Here is an 18,041-nt window from a genome sequence, read left to right as displayed (position 1 = left end):
TCAGTTGACCATTTTCTTCCTGACATGTCTTTGAAAAAAACATTATGCTCTAGTTAGGAACTCGACAAATGTATGAAAAAAGTCTTATGACTCTTTTTCACCAGGTTTCTACAACTGATAAGCTGGATGGTTTACTTTCAAGTTTTTTGTTTTACCTTGAGGTAGACTAATTGTATGTAGCTACTGGCACAGATTTGTTTCCCAGCCTTGTTATCATTTTTGGATAAACTGTAGTGTTAGGGTGGCTTCAAGTTCTTAGAACAGGGAGAGGGAACTAGTTGCTCAATCTTGGACCAAGGGCTTCTTAATGTTCCCAGTTGCAGCTCTTAATCCTTGTGATCCCCTGACTATGCACCTTAATTGCTTTCCCCACAGGCAAAGCACTCCACCCCCTCCCTCAAATGGCAGTGGCAGCAGAGGTTTTAGGACAGTTCTCCCCTTTATGCACTTCAAATATTTGCCCATGTGCAAGCTGGGACAGAGGCAAATAGGAGTGAATAGCTGCTGTGTGTTAACGGGAGACTTGTAAGAAACTTCATAGGTGCTATGGGGGGCACAGGGCAGAAGGGTGTTTTGTTTAGTTGGGTTTTAAAAAATTAGGCAGCTTATGTGGGTAGTCTCTGTCCAAGGTGTCTTACAACAACAAAAATTATAAAATAACAACAACCACAAAACTATCAACTGACCCTGGAAAATAGCCAATAAAAAAGCTTTCACACCAAATTAAAACACTTCCCACAGCAGTAGCAAACCACAATCCAGGACATAAAGCATCAATCACCAATTAGCCCATTGGAAAAGTTACATCTTTAGGGAAAGGCTTGAAGTGTGGGAGCCTGTAGAAGATCCACTCTCATGGCGTTCAGAAGTCGTAAGGTTACCAAGCTTTCTGATCTGTGAGATGGACACACATAGAAGGCCCCTTTTGTGCATCTGAATGTGTGGGCAGGCTGATATGGGTGCAAGAGGTCTATCGGATATCCTAGGCCTAATTTTTAAAAGGCTTTTTAAAGCTTGAAACCAGACCCATTCCACAAGTTGGTAGACTGAGGTGGTTGACATCTGGACTATACCACTTCACCATAGCTTTGCTCACTAATCTTTTAGTTTAATAAACTGAAAAACAACTCATAAAAATAACCTCCCGCCTACAGGCTGAAGTAGTACACTCAAGAATTTGACCCTCTTGCCAAGGTGGTTGTCACTGATGGAAGCAAAAGCACAGAAAAAGCTCAATATGGAGGCCAAGTTGCCGAAATATTGGGAAATTCTGGAACAAGAGGGAGATAGACTGAAATTGCAGAGTTTTGAGAAACTAAAAAACAAAGTGCGAGACTGGCTTCATTATTACCAGATAATGGAGGCATATAATTTGGACAAGAAAATTGGCTTCCAGGTGGAAAAATCAAAATTAGAAACAGAACTGTTAGAACCCAAAACTAAGATTTTGTCAAAGATGTATAACTTGCTGTTGAAATGGAATACTCAGGATGAAACGGTGAAATCTGCTATGATTAAATGGGCACAAGATGTTGGACATAACATAATGATGGCTGACTGGGAACAGTTATGGACCACAGGTATGAAGTTTACGGCATGCAATGCCTTAAGAGAGAATATTATGAAAATGATATACAGGTGGTACATGACACCAGTCAAGCTTGCAAAAATCTATCATTTGCCCGATAATAAATGTTGGAAATGTAAAGAAACTGAAGGTACATTCTTTCACCTTTGGTGGACGTGCCCAAGGATTAAGGCCTTCTGGGAAATGATCTATAATGAAATGAAAAAGGTATTTAAATATACCTTTCTGAAGAAACCAGAGGCCTTTCTCCTGGGCATTGTCGGCCAATTGGTGCCAAAGAAGGACAGAACTTTTTTTATGTATGCCACAACAGCAGCAAGAATACTCATTGCAAAGTATTGGAAGACACAAGATCTACCCACTTTGGAAGAATGGCAGATGAAGGTGATGGACTATATGGAACTGGCAGAAATGACTGGCAGAATCCGAGACCAGGGAGAAGAGTCGGTGGAAGAAGACTGGAAGAAATTCAAAGACTATCTACAGAAATATTGTAAAATTAATGAATGCTAGAATGATGTTGGATAGAAATTAAGTGGTTTCCAGCTGTAATGCTATAAGGGAATATGAAAAATGGGTTATTAATAGGTAAAAATCTAACGTTACTATTTTAAAACGAAAGATTAGGATAAACAAAGAGGGTAAGGATTTGCTGAACCAACAAATTGAACTGGAATACAAAAAAGGGAGGTGTGAGGAGGTCCGGGAAACAAGTTAAAGAAAAATAAGTAATGGAAAGATTGAGTGGTTTTTAATCATTTTTATTTTGTATTTTTTTTCTTTTTCATTTTTATATTGTAACATCTTGAAAATCTCAATAAACATCTTATAAAAAAAAAAAAAGAATTTGACCCTCTTGGCCTGCCACCATGTACTCGAAACTTGTAGAATCAGTAGATCATGTCTGATTCTTGAGGCTCATAATAAGATGATGGCTCTGAAGGGATCTAGAGGAGCCCTATGCTCAGCCAATACCACTGGCTCTTCAGCCTCAGTTCAAAATATGGCTTCTTGAATGAGTTGTTGACATGATGATCAGTCTATACGCTGGCGTTGATAGAACTTACAAATACCTAAACAGGCAGATACGAGTGGGTTCAAATGGATACAATATAGTATAGTCAGTGGTGTCAGTGATGCTTTGGTTCAAATCCTAATGAAGCCTTTCTTTTAGCCTTAGTTCCCCAAGTATAAAATCGGAAGCATAACCATCTCCCTCACATAACTCTTGCTAGAGTTGCTAGGAAAATGATTTTAAAGTGCTTTACACATCAATATACACAAATAGCAAGACATAGTAATAGTATATTTTTGAACACTTAGGCTCTGCCGTGGGTAGGAAATTCTGAAATGTGGTTTGGTTTATTGTATAAAATGGTAACAGTTTCACTTTTTGTCTACTGTGAAAAGTCTGGATTTCCCCTTCTAGTTCTAATTTATGTTAATTTTCTTTTGGGGGCTAAATTTACTACCCTGGTAGCCATGCATAAACTATTGAAATAAAGTGGTATCTGGAATCCCTCCAGTAGTTGCAGCCAATTGTGTATTTTATAGTTTTGTACTTGGGCTAGTAAAGTGACCAGTTAATCTGGCAACCATCTCTAGTTATTGTTTGAGAACAGTGGTGGGCCCTCTTTCACATATAGTTACAGTGTGCCATTTATTACAGGATGATGTGATGATGCCCCAGAGAATAAGACTGCAGTGGGAAGCTGCTATTCAGCATCCAGAAAGTGTGAGTATTTCTCTCTGTCATTTTCTTTTAACAGTGAGGCATGCAGCTTGTTTTAACAGGAAGGCTTGGGAAATGTTATAGCGGTTTTGATTGCAATTGGTACTCCTTAATCTAGCAAATTTTAAGGAAATGCTTCTGGAAGTTTTTACTCAAGTACCTTATTTGTTTGTTTATATTCCCTGAAAATTCTATATGTGACCTGATTTAAAAGCTTTATCTATTGCAAAAATGTGATAAATTAAACAAGTAAATGACCACTGTAGTTAATGAAAACAGAATTAATGACTCATCCATCGATTAACCTTGTGAAAATGCGAACAGATTAAAACGATAGTAACAATTGGGTTGTATCCAGCAGTGTCACTCAGCTGTGACAGTAAGGCTTCCATAAGACAAAAGTGGCAGGTTGCAAATTTCAGCCATTCTCTCCTGCCCTGCATCCCCTAAACCTGTATCAGATGGTTGAGTGACCCAGAATATATCGCTCAAACTGCTTTGTGAATTAACACTGTTAAGTACCTAATGATAATTGCCTATAATTTTCTGTATTTTGTTTCCTTCTCATCTCACTGTTTATAGCCCCATGCATATATGTACTTGCAATGTAGAATAACTCCTTAATTCATCTGATTCTTTCTGCAAAGGCAAGTTGGACGCTTCAGACGTTCTGTAACTTTCCTTCATTGTTGACACAAAGCTGCTTTTTGGAGGAGTCTTCACTCTTGAAGGGATGGTGTACAGCAGGCATAGGCAAACTCGGCCCTCCAGATACTTCGGGACTACAACTCCCATCATCCCTGACCACTAGTCCTGTTAGCTAGGGATGATGGGAGTTGTAGTCCCCAAACATCTGGAGGGCCGAGTTTGCCTATGCCTGGTGTACAGTCAGAGCACCTCTAGAGCTGGATTAGGAAAAGATAAAAGAGAAGCATTTTTATTGCTGAAGGGAAAGGTAGTAATGGCTAAGTAGACCCACCTACTAATGTTGAATAAGTTTTACAGTATTAAAGGTCCATATTTGGTAGACTGAAATTGTCCTACAGAAGCATCTTTGATAAAGAGATAGCACTGTAAAAAGGAGTGTTCTTTTGCTTCTGTTTTTTTAAGGACCCACCTCTTGTCTATAACTTATTATAAACTGATTTTAATATGTAAATGGCTGTAACGCCTCCTGGGACAGGTGGTGAAGGGGCGTGTCAGAAATTGAAATTGAATGTGGAATAAAATATTACCTATAAGCCAAGAGGTTGCACAAGGGTTAGATATTGTTAGTCTGCAACTTAACAACCCTGCTGCACTGGTTCTGCTACAGATATCAAATTGCTGCTTTGCTTAGGCATATGAAAGGAAGTCGTTCTGAAGAACTTATTTTGCTATTGCATAGCTCATGTGAGGGAAAGCAACGTTGCATTTAATTTTTGTTTTCAGTTTCATAGTTTTAAAATAACTACTAAATGAAATTGCTTGGCACTTGTTTCATTCTTGATGTGATGCTCTGTTAAAAAAAACAAAAACCATAAGGGAAAGATGTGAAGCCATAAGGGGATGGGGCCAGATGTATAATAATCATTTTCTTTGAACTAGAATGAAAACAACAAAAACAGAATGGCTTGAGTCTAATTTTTAGGCATTAATCCATACCACAAGATTACCATACATAATTTGGCAAGCAGCCTGGTTAGAGAAGCCCACAGATGACGAAGCTTCAAAAATAGTCTAATGGGCGCAATTTTTTCTTGCTAGTAAAATATAGATCTTATAGTTGATATGTATGAGCTCGTATTCTGCCCAGTCTGATTTCACTTGTTTGGACATGTTGCATAATAGTGAGATGTTAGTGGGGATGGAAATTGAACAAATGCATGGGTTTTTCATGACCCTGCAGGTGTCTTCGACTGTGGTTGCTGCTAAATCAGCGGTATGTGTGTTTGGTTTGGGCAGGCAGTTCATTGCTGATCTGTGCCTTTGCTTTCTTTTGCTGGGTGTGCCATGTTTTTCTTTATCTTCTTTCGTTTGTTGCTCTGTTTTCACTGTTCTCTACTTCAGCATTCATTCTATTAATATAAAGCTGGGGTAGGTTGCATGAGCAATGACAATATACTTCCTCTTTGGCATGTTTAGGAAGCTGAACTATTGGGAGGGTTACAGTTCTCTTACCACAGTTTTCTGTTGCAAGACTGAGGAGTCATATGATGTTATGTCATTCAGAGGCAGCATTACACAGTGGAACAAGGCGCAACAGATTTGTGCAATGGATCCTTCTGCTTCATCAGCAATGTGTACGAAAATGATCCTTACATTTTGGCTGTTTGCTTTATTGGATGGGAGGTTTAATAACATACGAACTCAGCAAAGTCAATATTTCTGAGTTTGGCCAGATTGAGGATGTCTCTCATTACCGATGTAGTTTCCCCTTGCGTGAGCACCCTAGGCACACATTCCTTACTTGTATCTTCCAGTATGTGTCAAACAGACCCACCCTGGACATGATATGTACCTTGCTCGCAGAAAAAGACTTGCTGATCATCAAAGTAGCAAAGAAAATACAAGCTAGATTCCAAAAAGCTTTGGGATGGGGGTGGGGGATTCAGATTGTGATTGTATTTTTAGCATCTTTATAATTTATTGTAGAAGAGTAATGTGTGATTTACATGGAGAAGAGTATTATTTTTCTGCTTCCTTTTGTGTATATATGTTAAATATGTCAAAAGTATTTTTGTTTTGAAGTCATAGAGCTGTAGAGTTGAAAGGGACCCTGAGAATCATCTAGTCCTACCCCCTGCAATGTAGGAATCTCAAATAAAGCATCCATGACAGATAGCCATCCAACCTCTGCTTAAAAATCTCCAAGGAAGGAGAGTCCACCACCTTCTGAGGGAGCCCATTTCACTGTCAAACAACCCTGAATGTCAGAAAGTTCTTCTTGATGTTTAGTCGGAATGCCCTTTCTTGTAACTTGAAGCCATCAGTTCAGGTCCTACCCTCCGGAGCGGTAGAAAACAAGTTTGCTCTAACTTCCATGTGACAGCCCTTATCGTGGTAGCCTGTGGCTTTTAACAATAGAGTTTCATTCATGAAAAGCAGAGTATAGAGGGAAAGAGAGCTGGTTTGAAGTGCTTTTTATTTGCTGATTGAGTGTATGGTGTACACTCTGCTTTTGAAGTTTGTTCCTGCCATCCATTCTGTATACTTTGTGCCGGGCTAACTTAGTTGCCCGATAGGCAGATACTGACAAACATTCTTATCTCAGTCAAATTTCGTTTTGCTACTACTGAGCTAAAATGTTTTGGTTAGTGTTGCAAATTTGTTTAATGTTACATAATCTCATTCATTAGCCTTGTGTTCAGAAAGCTCTCTGTCAGTTTGGGATTTTTGCTGCCCAACTCTCTAGTTCACAAGTGTCTCAGTTGTACATATGTACCTAAATTTTTTTTTTACCTTGTTTTCTAACTGATTGCGCTATTCTGCAAAATGAATTTGCAGTAGTCAGTCTTGTTTTCATATATTATCCGTTAAGGAAATTATTGAAAAATAAGTTTTTCAATTTATATTTAAGCAGATTGTATCTATTGTTTATGTGGAAATACAGTTTTTCCACTTTCACATTATGGATCTTGGAAATGATTTTTTTAAAGTTTTCTGTACAACAAAGTGTCATAAAGCTGAAGTACTGAAAAGTTTGTTTTTACTACGTTCATCTGTTATTCTATTGTTCCACTGTACAGTTGTCTGATGACTTCCAAATTTTGGGGTTCAGTGTCAAAAAAGCAATGTGCAAGACTACTTCCTCCCCTTAATTTCTTTTAAAGCTCTCCCTGTGATCCTCAATCTTCCAGCATGGCTATTGGCTAGGAAAGGTGATAGTTGTAGTCCAAAGCATTTGGAAGGTACCAGGGTGGGAAAGGCTGTACTAAATTATAGTTTACTACAGGGGTCAGCAAACTTTTTCAGCAGGGGGCCGGTCCACTGTCCATCAGACCTTGTGCGGGGCCAGTCTATATTTTGGAAAAATATATATGAACAAATTCCTATGCCCCACAAATAACCCAGAGATGCATTTTAAATAAAAGGACACATTCTACTCATGTAAAAACACCAGGCAGGCCCCACAAATAACCCAGAGATGCATGTTAAATAAAAGGACACCTTCTACTCATGTAAAAACATGCTGATTCCTGGACCGTCCGTGGGCCGGATTTAGAAGGCAATTGGGCTGGATCTGGCCCCTGTGCCTTAGTTTGTCTACCCATGGTTTACTATTATAAGAATGAGCCTAAACAACCATTGGGCTGTGTTCTAGCAGGGCCACAAGATGGAGTTCAGAAGCTTTTACTTCCATTTTTAAAAATCAGCTGTAGCTTGATGTGTCATTTGAACTCAACAAACTGTGATTTATCATAACCATGGTTTGTTTGAAACCACTGGTTAAGCTTTGGATGTAGCATTAACTGTGGTTCAATTGGAAGTTTAAGACTTGATCTCCTTGAAGGAGATGGGAGAGGATAATATGAAAGCTTGAGGTTTGCGTACGTTCGTTTTCATCTTGCTAAAACTATGGTTTTAGTTGGAATCCGGCCATTGTCACTGCTAGTTTTAAATGGTTACAAATTCAACAGTCTCTTGTTCTGTAAGTTTTGGTGAATCTATGCTACAGCGTAAGGAAAAAGCCTGTTCTACATCCTTGACTTTTTTGTCTCCCATTCACAAGAGGGTTTGGTTTGAATAACCTTCTAGACCTTTTTCCTTTTGTAATTACAAGTCTGCACCAGCATTTGGGCCATGCTGCCACCCCATCAGACAACAATATGAGGAGGTTTTCCTTATGCAAACACATGCCATTTAGAAATAAAACAGCTATTGTGACAAGGCTTTCTGAGTAAGGCAAGGTCTAAAGTAGTATTTTCCCTTGGAGTTGATATGCACCGGAAACACTTTTGTCTCTGTAAGAATGTATTTAAGCAGACCTGGGCATGTTCTGACAGGCAAAAAATAAAGGCCCAATAAAGAATATGAATACTATGAAGAACTGAAAAAGTTGTTTGATAATTGGTGGTAATCCCATTTCTTGTTAATGCAGGATGAACAGAGAAAAACCTGGTACCTCAGGTTGAGTACTTAATTCGTTCCAGAGGTCCGTTCTTAACCTGAAACTGTTCTTAACCTGAAGCACCACTTTAGCTAATGCGGCCTCCTGCTGCCGCTGCACCGTCGGAGCACGATTTCTGTTCTCATCCTGAAGCAAAGTTCTTAACCTGAAGCACTATTTCTGGGTTAGCGGAGTCTGTAACCTGAAGCGTATGTAACCCGAGGTACCACTGTACAGAGTATTACAGCAAGATTTGGATTGCAGAGGAAAACACATAGATGTATCTTATTTTTTTTAAAAAAGGAAAGAGAAGAAAATGATTGAAGACCTCTTTGTTAGAACAGTTTCAATTTATATTTATTTAGTCAATATAATGCATGCAAATTGAACATGGATGCAGCAGTGTTTGCTTCTGAGATGGAAGTACATTAGGTATGCTAAGATCAGTTTCTTATAGCCTTGTGGCTCTGCAGGTAGCTGCTTCACTCCTCCATGTATACAGAACATGTAACTGAAAATTGTAACATAGGAATATTCACATATCTGAAGGAGCTGCTCATGCATATAAATACCTGTATACCTGAAGGAGTCTATAGCTCAGCCTGGACACTGAGGTCCTCCTCCGAGGGTCTTCTGATGGTTCCCTCACTCTGAGAAGTGAAGTTATAGGGAACCAGGCAGAAGGCCTTTTTGGCAGTGGAATGCCCTCCCAGCAATGTCAAGGGGATAAAGAACTACACAACTTCTAGAAGACATCTGAAGACAGTCTTGTATCAGAAAGTTTTTAATGTTTGATGTTTTACTATGTTTTTATATGCACTGTAAGCCGCCCAGAGTGGCTGGGGAAACCCAGCCAGATGGGCGGGGTATAATTCATAATAAAAAATATTATTATATGTAATAGAAATAGAATTTTATTTTTTTATAAAATCAGAATCCCTTATTAACTTTCTGATGGCACCATCTGCATGTTTGACTAGGTGGTAGATAGAAGATCTGCCTTTCCTGCCAATACTGCTGAACAGTTGCTAACTTGATACATTACACATAGGTTGTGTTATCTTGGCCAACTTATAAACAAGCCTTGTGGCCCCACACATAGCAGCTTCAGCCCTCCCATTACATGAGGATTAAGTCTGAAGTATTCAGTTAAGTATAGCATTATGAAATAGATAACTATGGTTAATGGCTTTGGAACAAGCAGGGTACGCAGAGCCAGGATGACTCCATATCCTGGCTTGTTCTGAAGATGTTAACCATGGTTTCTCAGTTTGAATGGCCTGTTTGTGTAGTAGTCAAGAGTGAGTGCACAAGGCTCATTCATATCTCAGCTTATTGCTCTCTACAGTCTTTAAACCTGATTTTCACAACAGATGTGAAAGGAGATCCATCAAGCAATATCACCAAATTGAAGTCAGTCTGGCCTCAAGGTTGACTGATATGAAAATCAGTAGAGAAGCTGATAAATACTATTGGATTCTAGTCTGGATCTTTGATTTAATATATTGCTGCAATGGTTATGGTTTCTAAAAACTTGGAGTCTTGTATATCAGGGAATTCATCTTTCTGTAGCTACAACTGTGCCATCTGCACACAAGAGCAAGGGATCAGCTGACTTGCAGGAATCCCAAGGTCTGCATGAGTGCAAAGATTTTTAGGGGAGAAATCTAAGAGTAGAAACCAAAAAATGACCCAATGGTGATTGAGCATACCTTGTAGTCATAAAATATGGCTGACTGTTGGAGGGAGAGACAAATCAGAAAGGGTGTGGAATGCAATGGAGTGATCTAGTACAGTGGTACCTCAGGTTACAAACACCTCAGGTTACAAACACTTCAGGTTACAGACTCTGCTAACCCAGAAATAGTACCTCGGGTTAAGAACTTTACTTCAGGATGAGAACAGAAATTGCGTGCTGGCGTTGCGGTGGCAGTGGGAGGCCCCATTAGCTAAAGTGCTACCTCAGGTGAATAACTGTTTCAGGTTAAGAACGGAGCTCCGGAACGAATTAATTTCGTAACCAGAGGTACAACTGTAAAAGGAATGACTGGCTGTCTGGGACCCTGAACAGAAGCGGGCTACACTGGAACGTTGTTTTGCAAGTCAAACATGCTGCATGTATTTTCCACAAACACCGAGATTTGATGTGCATTGCATTTTATTTTAAATAATGACTGGAAAAGTCTGCTAGTTGCAATTTAAATCTTCAGAATAATGTTCTGTAGCTTTAGTTCAGAAAAATAATCTCTTAAAATCTGTTTAATTTCAAGCATTCATGAAGTTTGAGGGATAGAACTGCCAAATGTAATGCTTTCAGTATAACAAACAGATGTTCTGGGAGTGATGCACAAACAAACTGTATATAAAATAGAATGTGTACCCTTTTAAAACTCTTGACAATAGAACACCTGGAATGGATGTCTGTACTAGGATTCTGAGATCCTGAACCTGCAAGATGGTCTTGGTGTGAAAAACTGCCATGATACTGTTGGAATTATTTTAGTGTCTCCCTTGGCACCTAAGCCCCTGGAAAGATCATTTAATAGACACACACTTGGCTGAAAGAGCAGTACTGGAAAAAATGTAAGAATGACTGGAGCAGTACTGGAAAAAATGTAAGAATCCCAAGTAGTGTGAAGGAAATGGGCACACAAAAATCTCTGTATTGGAAAAAGGGTAGTTTATTGATGCTGGAAGTGCAATGCTTATGGCAGCTTTCATTAATTGGGTGTTTCCACATAAATCTATTGAACCATGCTTGAATTTAGCAGTGTGTTTGTTTTTCATTAAGCTGGGCCTGTAGATTTTTTTTTTTTAATTTGGTGTTTCTGAAAAACCACAATGGATTTTCAAAGCTAGTTGTAGTTCAAGACTGTTCTAAATTTTATTGAAACGTCACAAATGAAAACCATCCCTTCTGATACAACTTTGTAATTAAATTTATATCCAGTATGGCCTCCACATGCCAATAACCACATCTAACAATGGTTCTGTTTCTACAGCGCTATAGTCCTAGATTCATAGTATACAGCTGAATAGATTCTGTATTATATTCTCATGCATAAAACTGGGGCTGGAGTTACTAAATGTTAAAAAGATCATTTTCTCTTCCTCATGTATCGGGCAACTAGCCATGGGCATTGCATGAGATGTGATATCTTTTATGGGACCCATATGTATGTTTACTGTTGGCAAGTTTCTGCTAAAGCAGTACAAAAAAACAAAATCCTAGCCCCAGCTTTCTAGCCAAATAGTTCCCCCTTTGTAGTGGTTATTTATGGGTTGGGTTTCTTGTTTCATCAGCTTCTAGGACTTTTCACCACTAAGAACTGCACTGGAATTGTGCCAGGGGCCTGAGGATTCCATTTAATCTGCATAAGTGAAAGTTTCATAAGCCTTTGAATTGACCTGATTCCTAGTTAGCTGTTTGCTTGTTTTTGCCTTCATATAATGACTAATCTGCCCCCTGCAAGTTTGGTAGGGAGATATGCATCCTCCATTTGACCCAAAGTTTCTCCTGTAGTTGTGAGACAAAAAAAGGTAATCAGAAAATGATTGTGGACAAAGTAAGCATTCAACTTGCAGTAGCATTGATCTGCAGATGGGGGACATAATGAAATCTGCCCCATTTATTACCACAAAGTTTGAATATATCAGGAAGGGCTTTTCATTCCACAGATGTTGGCTCAAGCAAGTTTTGTTCTTGGCGAAAGAAAAGAGGTAGAAGAATGTTAAGCCATAGCCACAGGAAAAAGGTGACTAGGGAGAGGGCAGGCTGAGAATTTCAGAGAGAGAATGTATAGTCTTAAATATTGAGAGGGGATATTACTGTGTTTGCAATAACTACTGTTTTCTATAATTAATTAATGATTGCAGTTTCCATGCCTCCTGTAGCCTCTGCAGCATAGAATTGGGATTGTTGAGCAGAATTGGGAGTTCTGAGCAGATAGCAAATGACTGTTGATAAATTTCAGTAAACCATGGTTAGCTTATTGTGCATTTGGAGCTCAGCCATGGTTTGGGTTCCGAGCTATGATTAGTCCAAATTAAATTCATGGTTAATGGAATGCATTGTAAAATCCAAGCAGGATGTATGTGAACATGTTCATATGTATCCTCTCAAGGAGCAGCAATTTACCTGTGTAAAAATTTTGGCAATAAAGACTTCATCTTGGTAACTGGATGAATCACAGTGAACAGAAGTAGTTTAATCCCTATTGTTTTGGCACTTCAGAAGCTGAGTACTGTACTTTACTTTGGGGATTTCAGTGTTTCAGAAGGTAGATGTGAAAGCACACATAGATGTACCGGTACTTTTTTTTTGCCATGCCTTTTTGCAAAAGGCTATGACCTAACTTCATACACTGAGTGTTGTTGTTTTTTAAAAAAATATATATTTGATTAAAAATTACAGGTGCAATAAACGGATTATGAATTTATTTAAGTTTATTCTACATAAAATGGAGGTAGGATGTCCTCTTATTAAAACCACATGTGATTATATTTTAAACCATTTATGAAAGCAAGGCTTCTCATCCATTTAAAACCTTCGAGGTAATATCCTCAGTAGTAGCAGCAGTGTTAAGTTTGCCATGTTCTCCACATAGACCTGAGGCGTAGGAAATCGTTTCAAAGCCAGGTCTCTCCTGGAGTCTTGGAGCTGTTCAGATACATGGCTTTGGCTCAGCCCCATCTCTACAGCAGTCATTAACTATAATCATGAACACATGAAAACATGACTTTTCTTCAAAGGAAAATAAGAGAGGGCAGCTTGTTGGTGAAATTTTAGAACTTCCTTCTAATTTTCCTTTTGTTTTTACCTGCGGCAGCACTTCTGAAACTCATTTAATTTGCATTCCATCATAATCTAATACAGCTTGTTCCATTCCAACTTACTGTGGAATGCCTTTAACATATTACTTTATGCTGTTCCTTTGAAAATTTGTTGTTTCAGGTTCCTCTCGACTTCCTTTGAATGGCAACATTTTGTGTTCTACACGTGCGATGTGTTAAGTTATAAAAAGGGGGAAAATGTTCCTTAGCATCAATAGAATTCAGTAGAATTCAGTAACTGAACTTGTGGGTTTATATACCAAGGTTTGCTGCAAGCAGTATTTATGTATACTGAAGTATTCCTTGAGTGATATTTTATACAGATTTGGGCAGCTTATTTGAATGCAGAGATGAATTATGTTTATTACAGGCTTGTGACTGTCTCTTTGCCTCAAGCCAGTATAAATCGCCTTCAAGTAGAGAAAAGGAGTTTGTCTCAGTTTCTTATTTTTCTAGTTTTAATTTCAGTTCTCCACATTTTGAAATAATAGTCTACATGAAAATTCATAATACATATGTGTGGGTTCTCCTAATACATGCATTTCGTGTCTAAGAAATTGATCAGTTGCCTACTCTGGATGGGGTTGGCAGGGACGCAGGTGGCGCTATGGTCTATTCCACTGGGCCTCTTGCCGAGCAGAAGGTTGGCAGTTCGAATCCCCATGATAGGGTGAGCTCCCGTTGCTCTATCCTAGCTTTTGCCAACCTAGCAGTTCGAAAGCATACCAGTGCAAGTCGATAAATAGGTACCATTGCAGCAGGAAAGTAAACAGCGCTTCCATGCGCTCTGGCACTCGTCACAATGTCCTGTTGTGCCAGAAGCGGTTTAGTCATGCTGGCCACATAACCCAGAAAGCTGTCTGTGGACAAACACCGGCTCCCTCGGCCTGAAATGCGAGATGAGCTCCGCACCCCATAGTTCACAGTTTGGGGGTGCTTCTGGATCCAGCACTGTCACTGGAGGCTCAGCTAGCCTCATTGGCTAGAAGTACCTTTTACCAACAATCACTGGTTCAACAGGTATTGCCATTCCTGGACCAGGACCAGGACCAGGGTGGAGGACACCAAGAGATGTTTGAAGAGCAGCAGCTGAAGCAGCCCTGGCAGCAGCAATCTCTTGATTAGGACCTGGGCTCTGGTCTTTTTCCATCATCCCCTTCCTCCAGCCCCCATAAGTCGCCACTACCTTTAAAAAAGAATCCTATGTATATGTGCATATTCACTTATTGTCTGCTGCCTTAGGGGACTGTTGCCAGGTTCAAAGGCAGGTTAAAAAAAATACGAAGATACAGAAATGACCACTCATTTGCTAACGACAGCCAGAAGTGGAAAGATACCATCCCTCTATAGATTCCTGGAGAGTGAAATCTGGGATATGGCATATACAGTGGTACCTCGGCTTCCAAACTTAATCTGTTCCGGAAGTCTGTTCTTAAATCAAAACCGTTCTTAAACCGAGATGCTCTTTCTCTAATGAGGCCTCCCGCTGCCGGTGTCCTTCCACCATTCGAATTCCATTCTTAGACTGAAGTAAAGTTCTCAAACCGGGATACTATTTCCGGTTTTGTGGAGTTTGTAAACCGAATTGTTCTTAAACCGGACTGATCTTAAACCGAGGTACCACTGTATGATCAAGTTGACAGATCTGGTTAAAGTACAAGAGGGTAGGCAACAAGAGAATGTTTTTAGTGAGAGAAGGAGTTTATTTCTTATTGGAATAAGAAAATGCAAGAGTCCGTGAATCCATATTCTCTGTTGGGGGGAAAATTAAAACTCTGGGGAAGGAATTCATCATAGTGCTATGACAATTGTTCCATCAGCGCAAACATTTCTGCTGCCAGATGGAGCCATTCCCCCTCTTCTCCCCCTCCCCCCCGTGTGCTGTTCTGGGGGCTCACCTGACCCCCTCAAGCCAATTGTGGGGTGGCTTGGGGAAGAAAAACCCATTGCACAAGTGGAAACCCTTTAATGGACTTCTGCTGGCAGAACTCATTAGTTGAATCTGGCCCTCAAGAAGTACAAACTCAAGAAGTGTCAAGGAAACTAAGAAAAAAATAACTCTTTCTTTTTGAATAGCAGCAGTAAAAGCAATTAGATGATTCCTGGTAAATAGTTATTGAAATGCAAATCTATAATAACATTTTAGAGCAGGCTTCCTCAACCTCGGCCCTCCAGATGTTTTTGGCCTACAACTTCCATGATCCTTAGCTAGCAGGACCAGTGGTCAGGGATGCTGGGAATTGTAGTCTCAAAACATCTGGAGGGCCAAGGTTGAGGGAGCCTGCTTAAGAGATACTATGATCCAAAAACATAATGTTTTGCAGGTTGTTTATATTTTCTGTTGTTTTCATAATCAATCAATCAATCAATCAATCAATCAAACATACGCCCACTCACCCATTATCCCTATTCTGGAACCTTGTGGTCCTGTGTATTTGCCATGCTTAGTGGACACAGTTTGCTGCGTTATGAGGATTTTTGGACTAACCCAGAAAAGTGTTGCTTTATGTTCTTGGCAATCCAGCACTTACTAATACCATTAGGGTATTGTATAGTTTGGGCACTGGCTGTTGGCAAGTTTGTATACTTCCATTGTGCAATAATAACTGCAAAGGAACACTTCTAAAAACAAAGTGGGAGTGACAAATAAGCCCTTTGTTCTGTTTTCAAACTTGGGGCTCTTTTTTTTTTTAAGTCCAGTGATTGTAGCAATGCTAGACATAAAGATGTTGGAAGACGTTTAAAATGTTGGTAAGAAACTTGCTGTTAACCTTAAAGTAACCAAAGATTGTGCAAGACCTTGAAATTCAGTCCTTTGTTTGAAGCTTCTGTCTCCCTATTACTGATCTAGTGTCTATGTTCTGCTATAGCTCTGTGGCTCAATGTGCTGTTCAAGCATCAGGGGCTGAAAGTGCATTCCATCTAACACATCTGGTCCACTGCTATTGTTTTGTCATCTGTACAATGCACGCTCCTGCTTTGAATGGGAAAAGTTGTTTCTCTCCTGTTGGTTCTGTGTGACCATTCAAAATGGGTATACTTTAAGTGGCATTGCAGGTTCTGGAAAAATATGAAAGGACCTTGTATTTTTCATCTTTGAGCTTTGTTGTATGTGCATGGCTTGGGCACCAAGGGCCACGATTTCAAAGGAATTCAAGACTCCACAGTTCAGGGTCAGACTTTCAAAAGGTCTTGGATCCCCTTAGAACATCAAAGAGAGTGGGCAGGCTTTCAAATGAGTTCAGTATTTATGGAACACATCTAACAATCTGCTCTTTATTTAGGTTTTTAATTAATTTAGCCTTTCATTCTTGACAAAAAGTTAATTCCGTCTTTAGGTGCCAATTTGAAATTGTGTTGGAAATCTGGGTTTACAAGTGGAGGCTTTCTCATTTCATAGCATCTTTCTTGAGGCAACTTGATAATCACACGTGGCAGACTTGTTGCTGCAGAGGGCAAGGCTTAGAACCAGTGGGTAAAAATTTCAGGGAAGGTTGTTTATATTTTTAGGATGGCTTTTAAGTTGCATAAAATCCAGAACAACAGTAAAACAATATGAAAGAGGTACAACAGATAGACAGTATCCTTAAAACAATTCACTACAAGTTAAAATTCATTGGGGGAAAATAATTATATTTAAAATTCACCTGGTGAAAAAGGCAACAAGATTAGACACAAGGTAAGCCTTCCTGGGGAATGCATTCCACAGACAGGTTGCCACCACTGAGAAGGCCCTCTCCCAACTCACCATTCATCATGCTTTAAATGACAGGGTCATCTAGATATGACCTCGTTGTACAGGTAGGTTCATGTTGCTGTAGACCTGTGTGGGAAACCTGTGGATGCCCTAAGGGCTGGTAGACAATATCACCTCCAGGTAGTGTGGCCAATGCTCCATGACATCTGGAGGAACACAGGTTTCCTAACCCAGGACTATATTATCCTCCAGGTATTCGGGTCCCAAATAGTGAATGGCTTTAAAAGTAAGCACCAGCATTTTGAATTGTGCTTGTAAGTGGGCTGGAAGCCAGGACATCAGCAAGAGATTTTCCTCATTGCTGAGTCCCAGGTGACAGCCTAGTACAGGCTTCCTCAAACTCAGCCCTCCAGATGTTTTGAGACTACAACTCCCATCATCCCTGACCACTGGGATCATGGGAGTTGTAGGCCAAAAACATATGGAGGGCCGAGTTTGAGGAAGCCTGGCCTAGCAGCTGTAGTTTGATTCCATTTCCTGATTAGTCTTCAAAAGCAGGCCAGTGTGGAGCACCTGGGTCTAATGTACTCAGGCATCAATAACTATGGCCAGGTTGTTCCAATCTAGGAGGAATTGCTTTTGGTTAGCTGAAGAAAAAAACAACTCAGTGCCACAGAAGCTACTTTGGTCTCCAGAACAAACATTGGTCTTGTGAGTATTCCCTGACTGCTAACCTGATCCGTTAGGGCATATATTCATAGCAAGTCAAGCAACATGTACAGAAGTTATTCTTTGAGACATGATCTCCCTAGGTTTGAAATGGTTTGGACTGAGTTGAAGGGAGGGGAGGGAGACTGGAGAATTAAATGTGGATGAGAAAATATATTTTTATTTGTATTTATTAAATTTGTATGCCACCCTTCATCTGAAGATCAACAGGGCAATTCACAACATAAAAAAATATGAGAACACAAAATACATAATAGAACAAAAAACAACCAATAGCCTCCGCCCCCACAAACACATGGTTTAAGTAGTTTGTGAACCTTGCTAATTGGCAAGTATGTAGTAAAATTAATACAATCTAAATTTTAAAAAAGGA

At 39.6% G+C, this 18,041-nt stretch overlaps 1 protein-coding gene across 2 annotated transcripts in view; it reads left to right on the top strand.

The window, feature by feature from the left end:
• Nucleotides 1-18,041, top strand: part of B3GNTL1 (UDP-GlcNAc:betaGal beta-1,3-N-acetylglucosaminyltransferase like 1) — a 166,154-nt gene that overhangs the window by 13,940 nt on the left and 134,173 nt on the right. The window contains exons 5-6 of one of the 2 annotated variants that reach the window (XM_080993952.1): nucleotides 3,258-3,323; nucleotides 5,209-5,241. In XM_080993952.1, the coding sequence (XP_080850078.1) occupies nucleotides 3,258-3,323; nucleotides 5,209-5,241 (99 nt within the window). The remainder of the gene's footprint in view (nucleotides 1-3,257; nucleotides 3,324-5,208; nucleotides 5,242-18,041) is intronic. The other variant, XM_080993953.1, reaches the window with a different exon arrangement.

This window comes from Podarcis pityusensis (genome assembly GCF_964106645.2).
Source record: "Podarcis pityusensis genome assembly, chromosome: 2".
Classification (NCBI taxonomy): domain Eukaryota; kingdom Metazoa; phylum Chordata; class Lepidosauria; order Squamata; family Lacertidae; genus Podarcis; species Podarcis pityusensis.
This window is presented reverse-complemented; position numbering and strand designations above follow the sequence as displayed.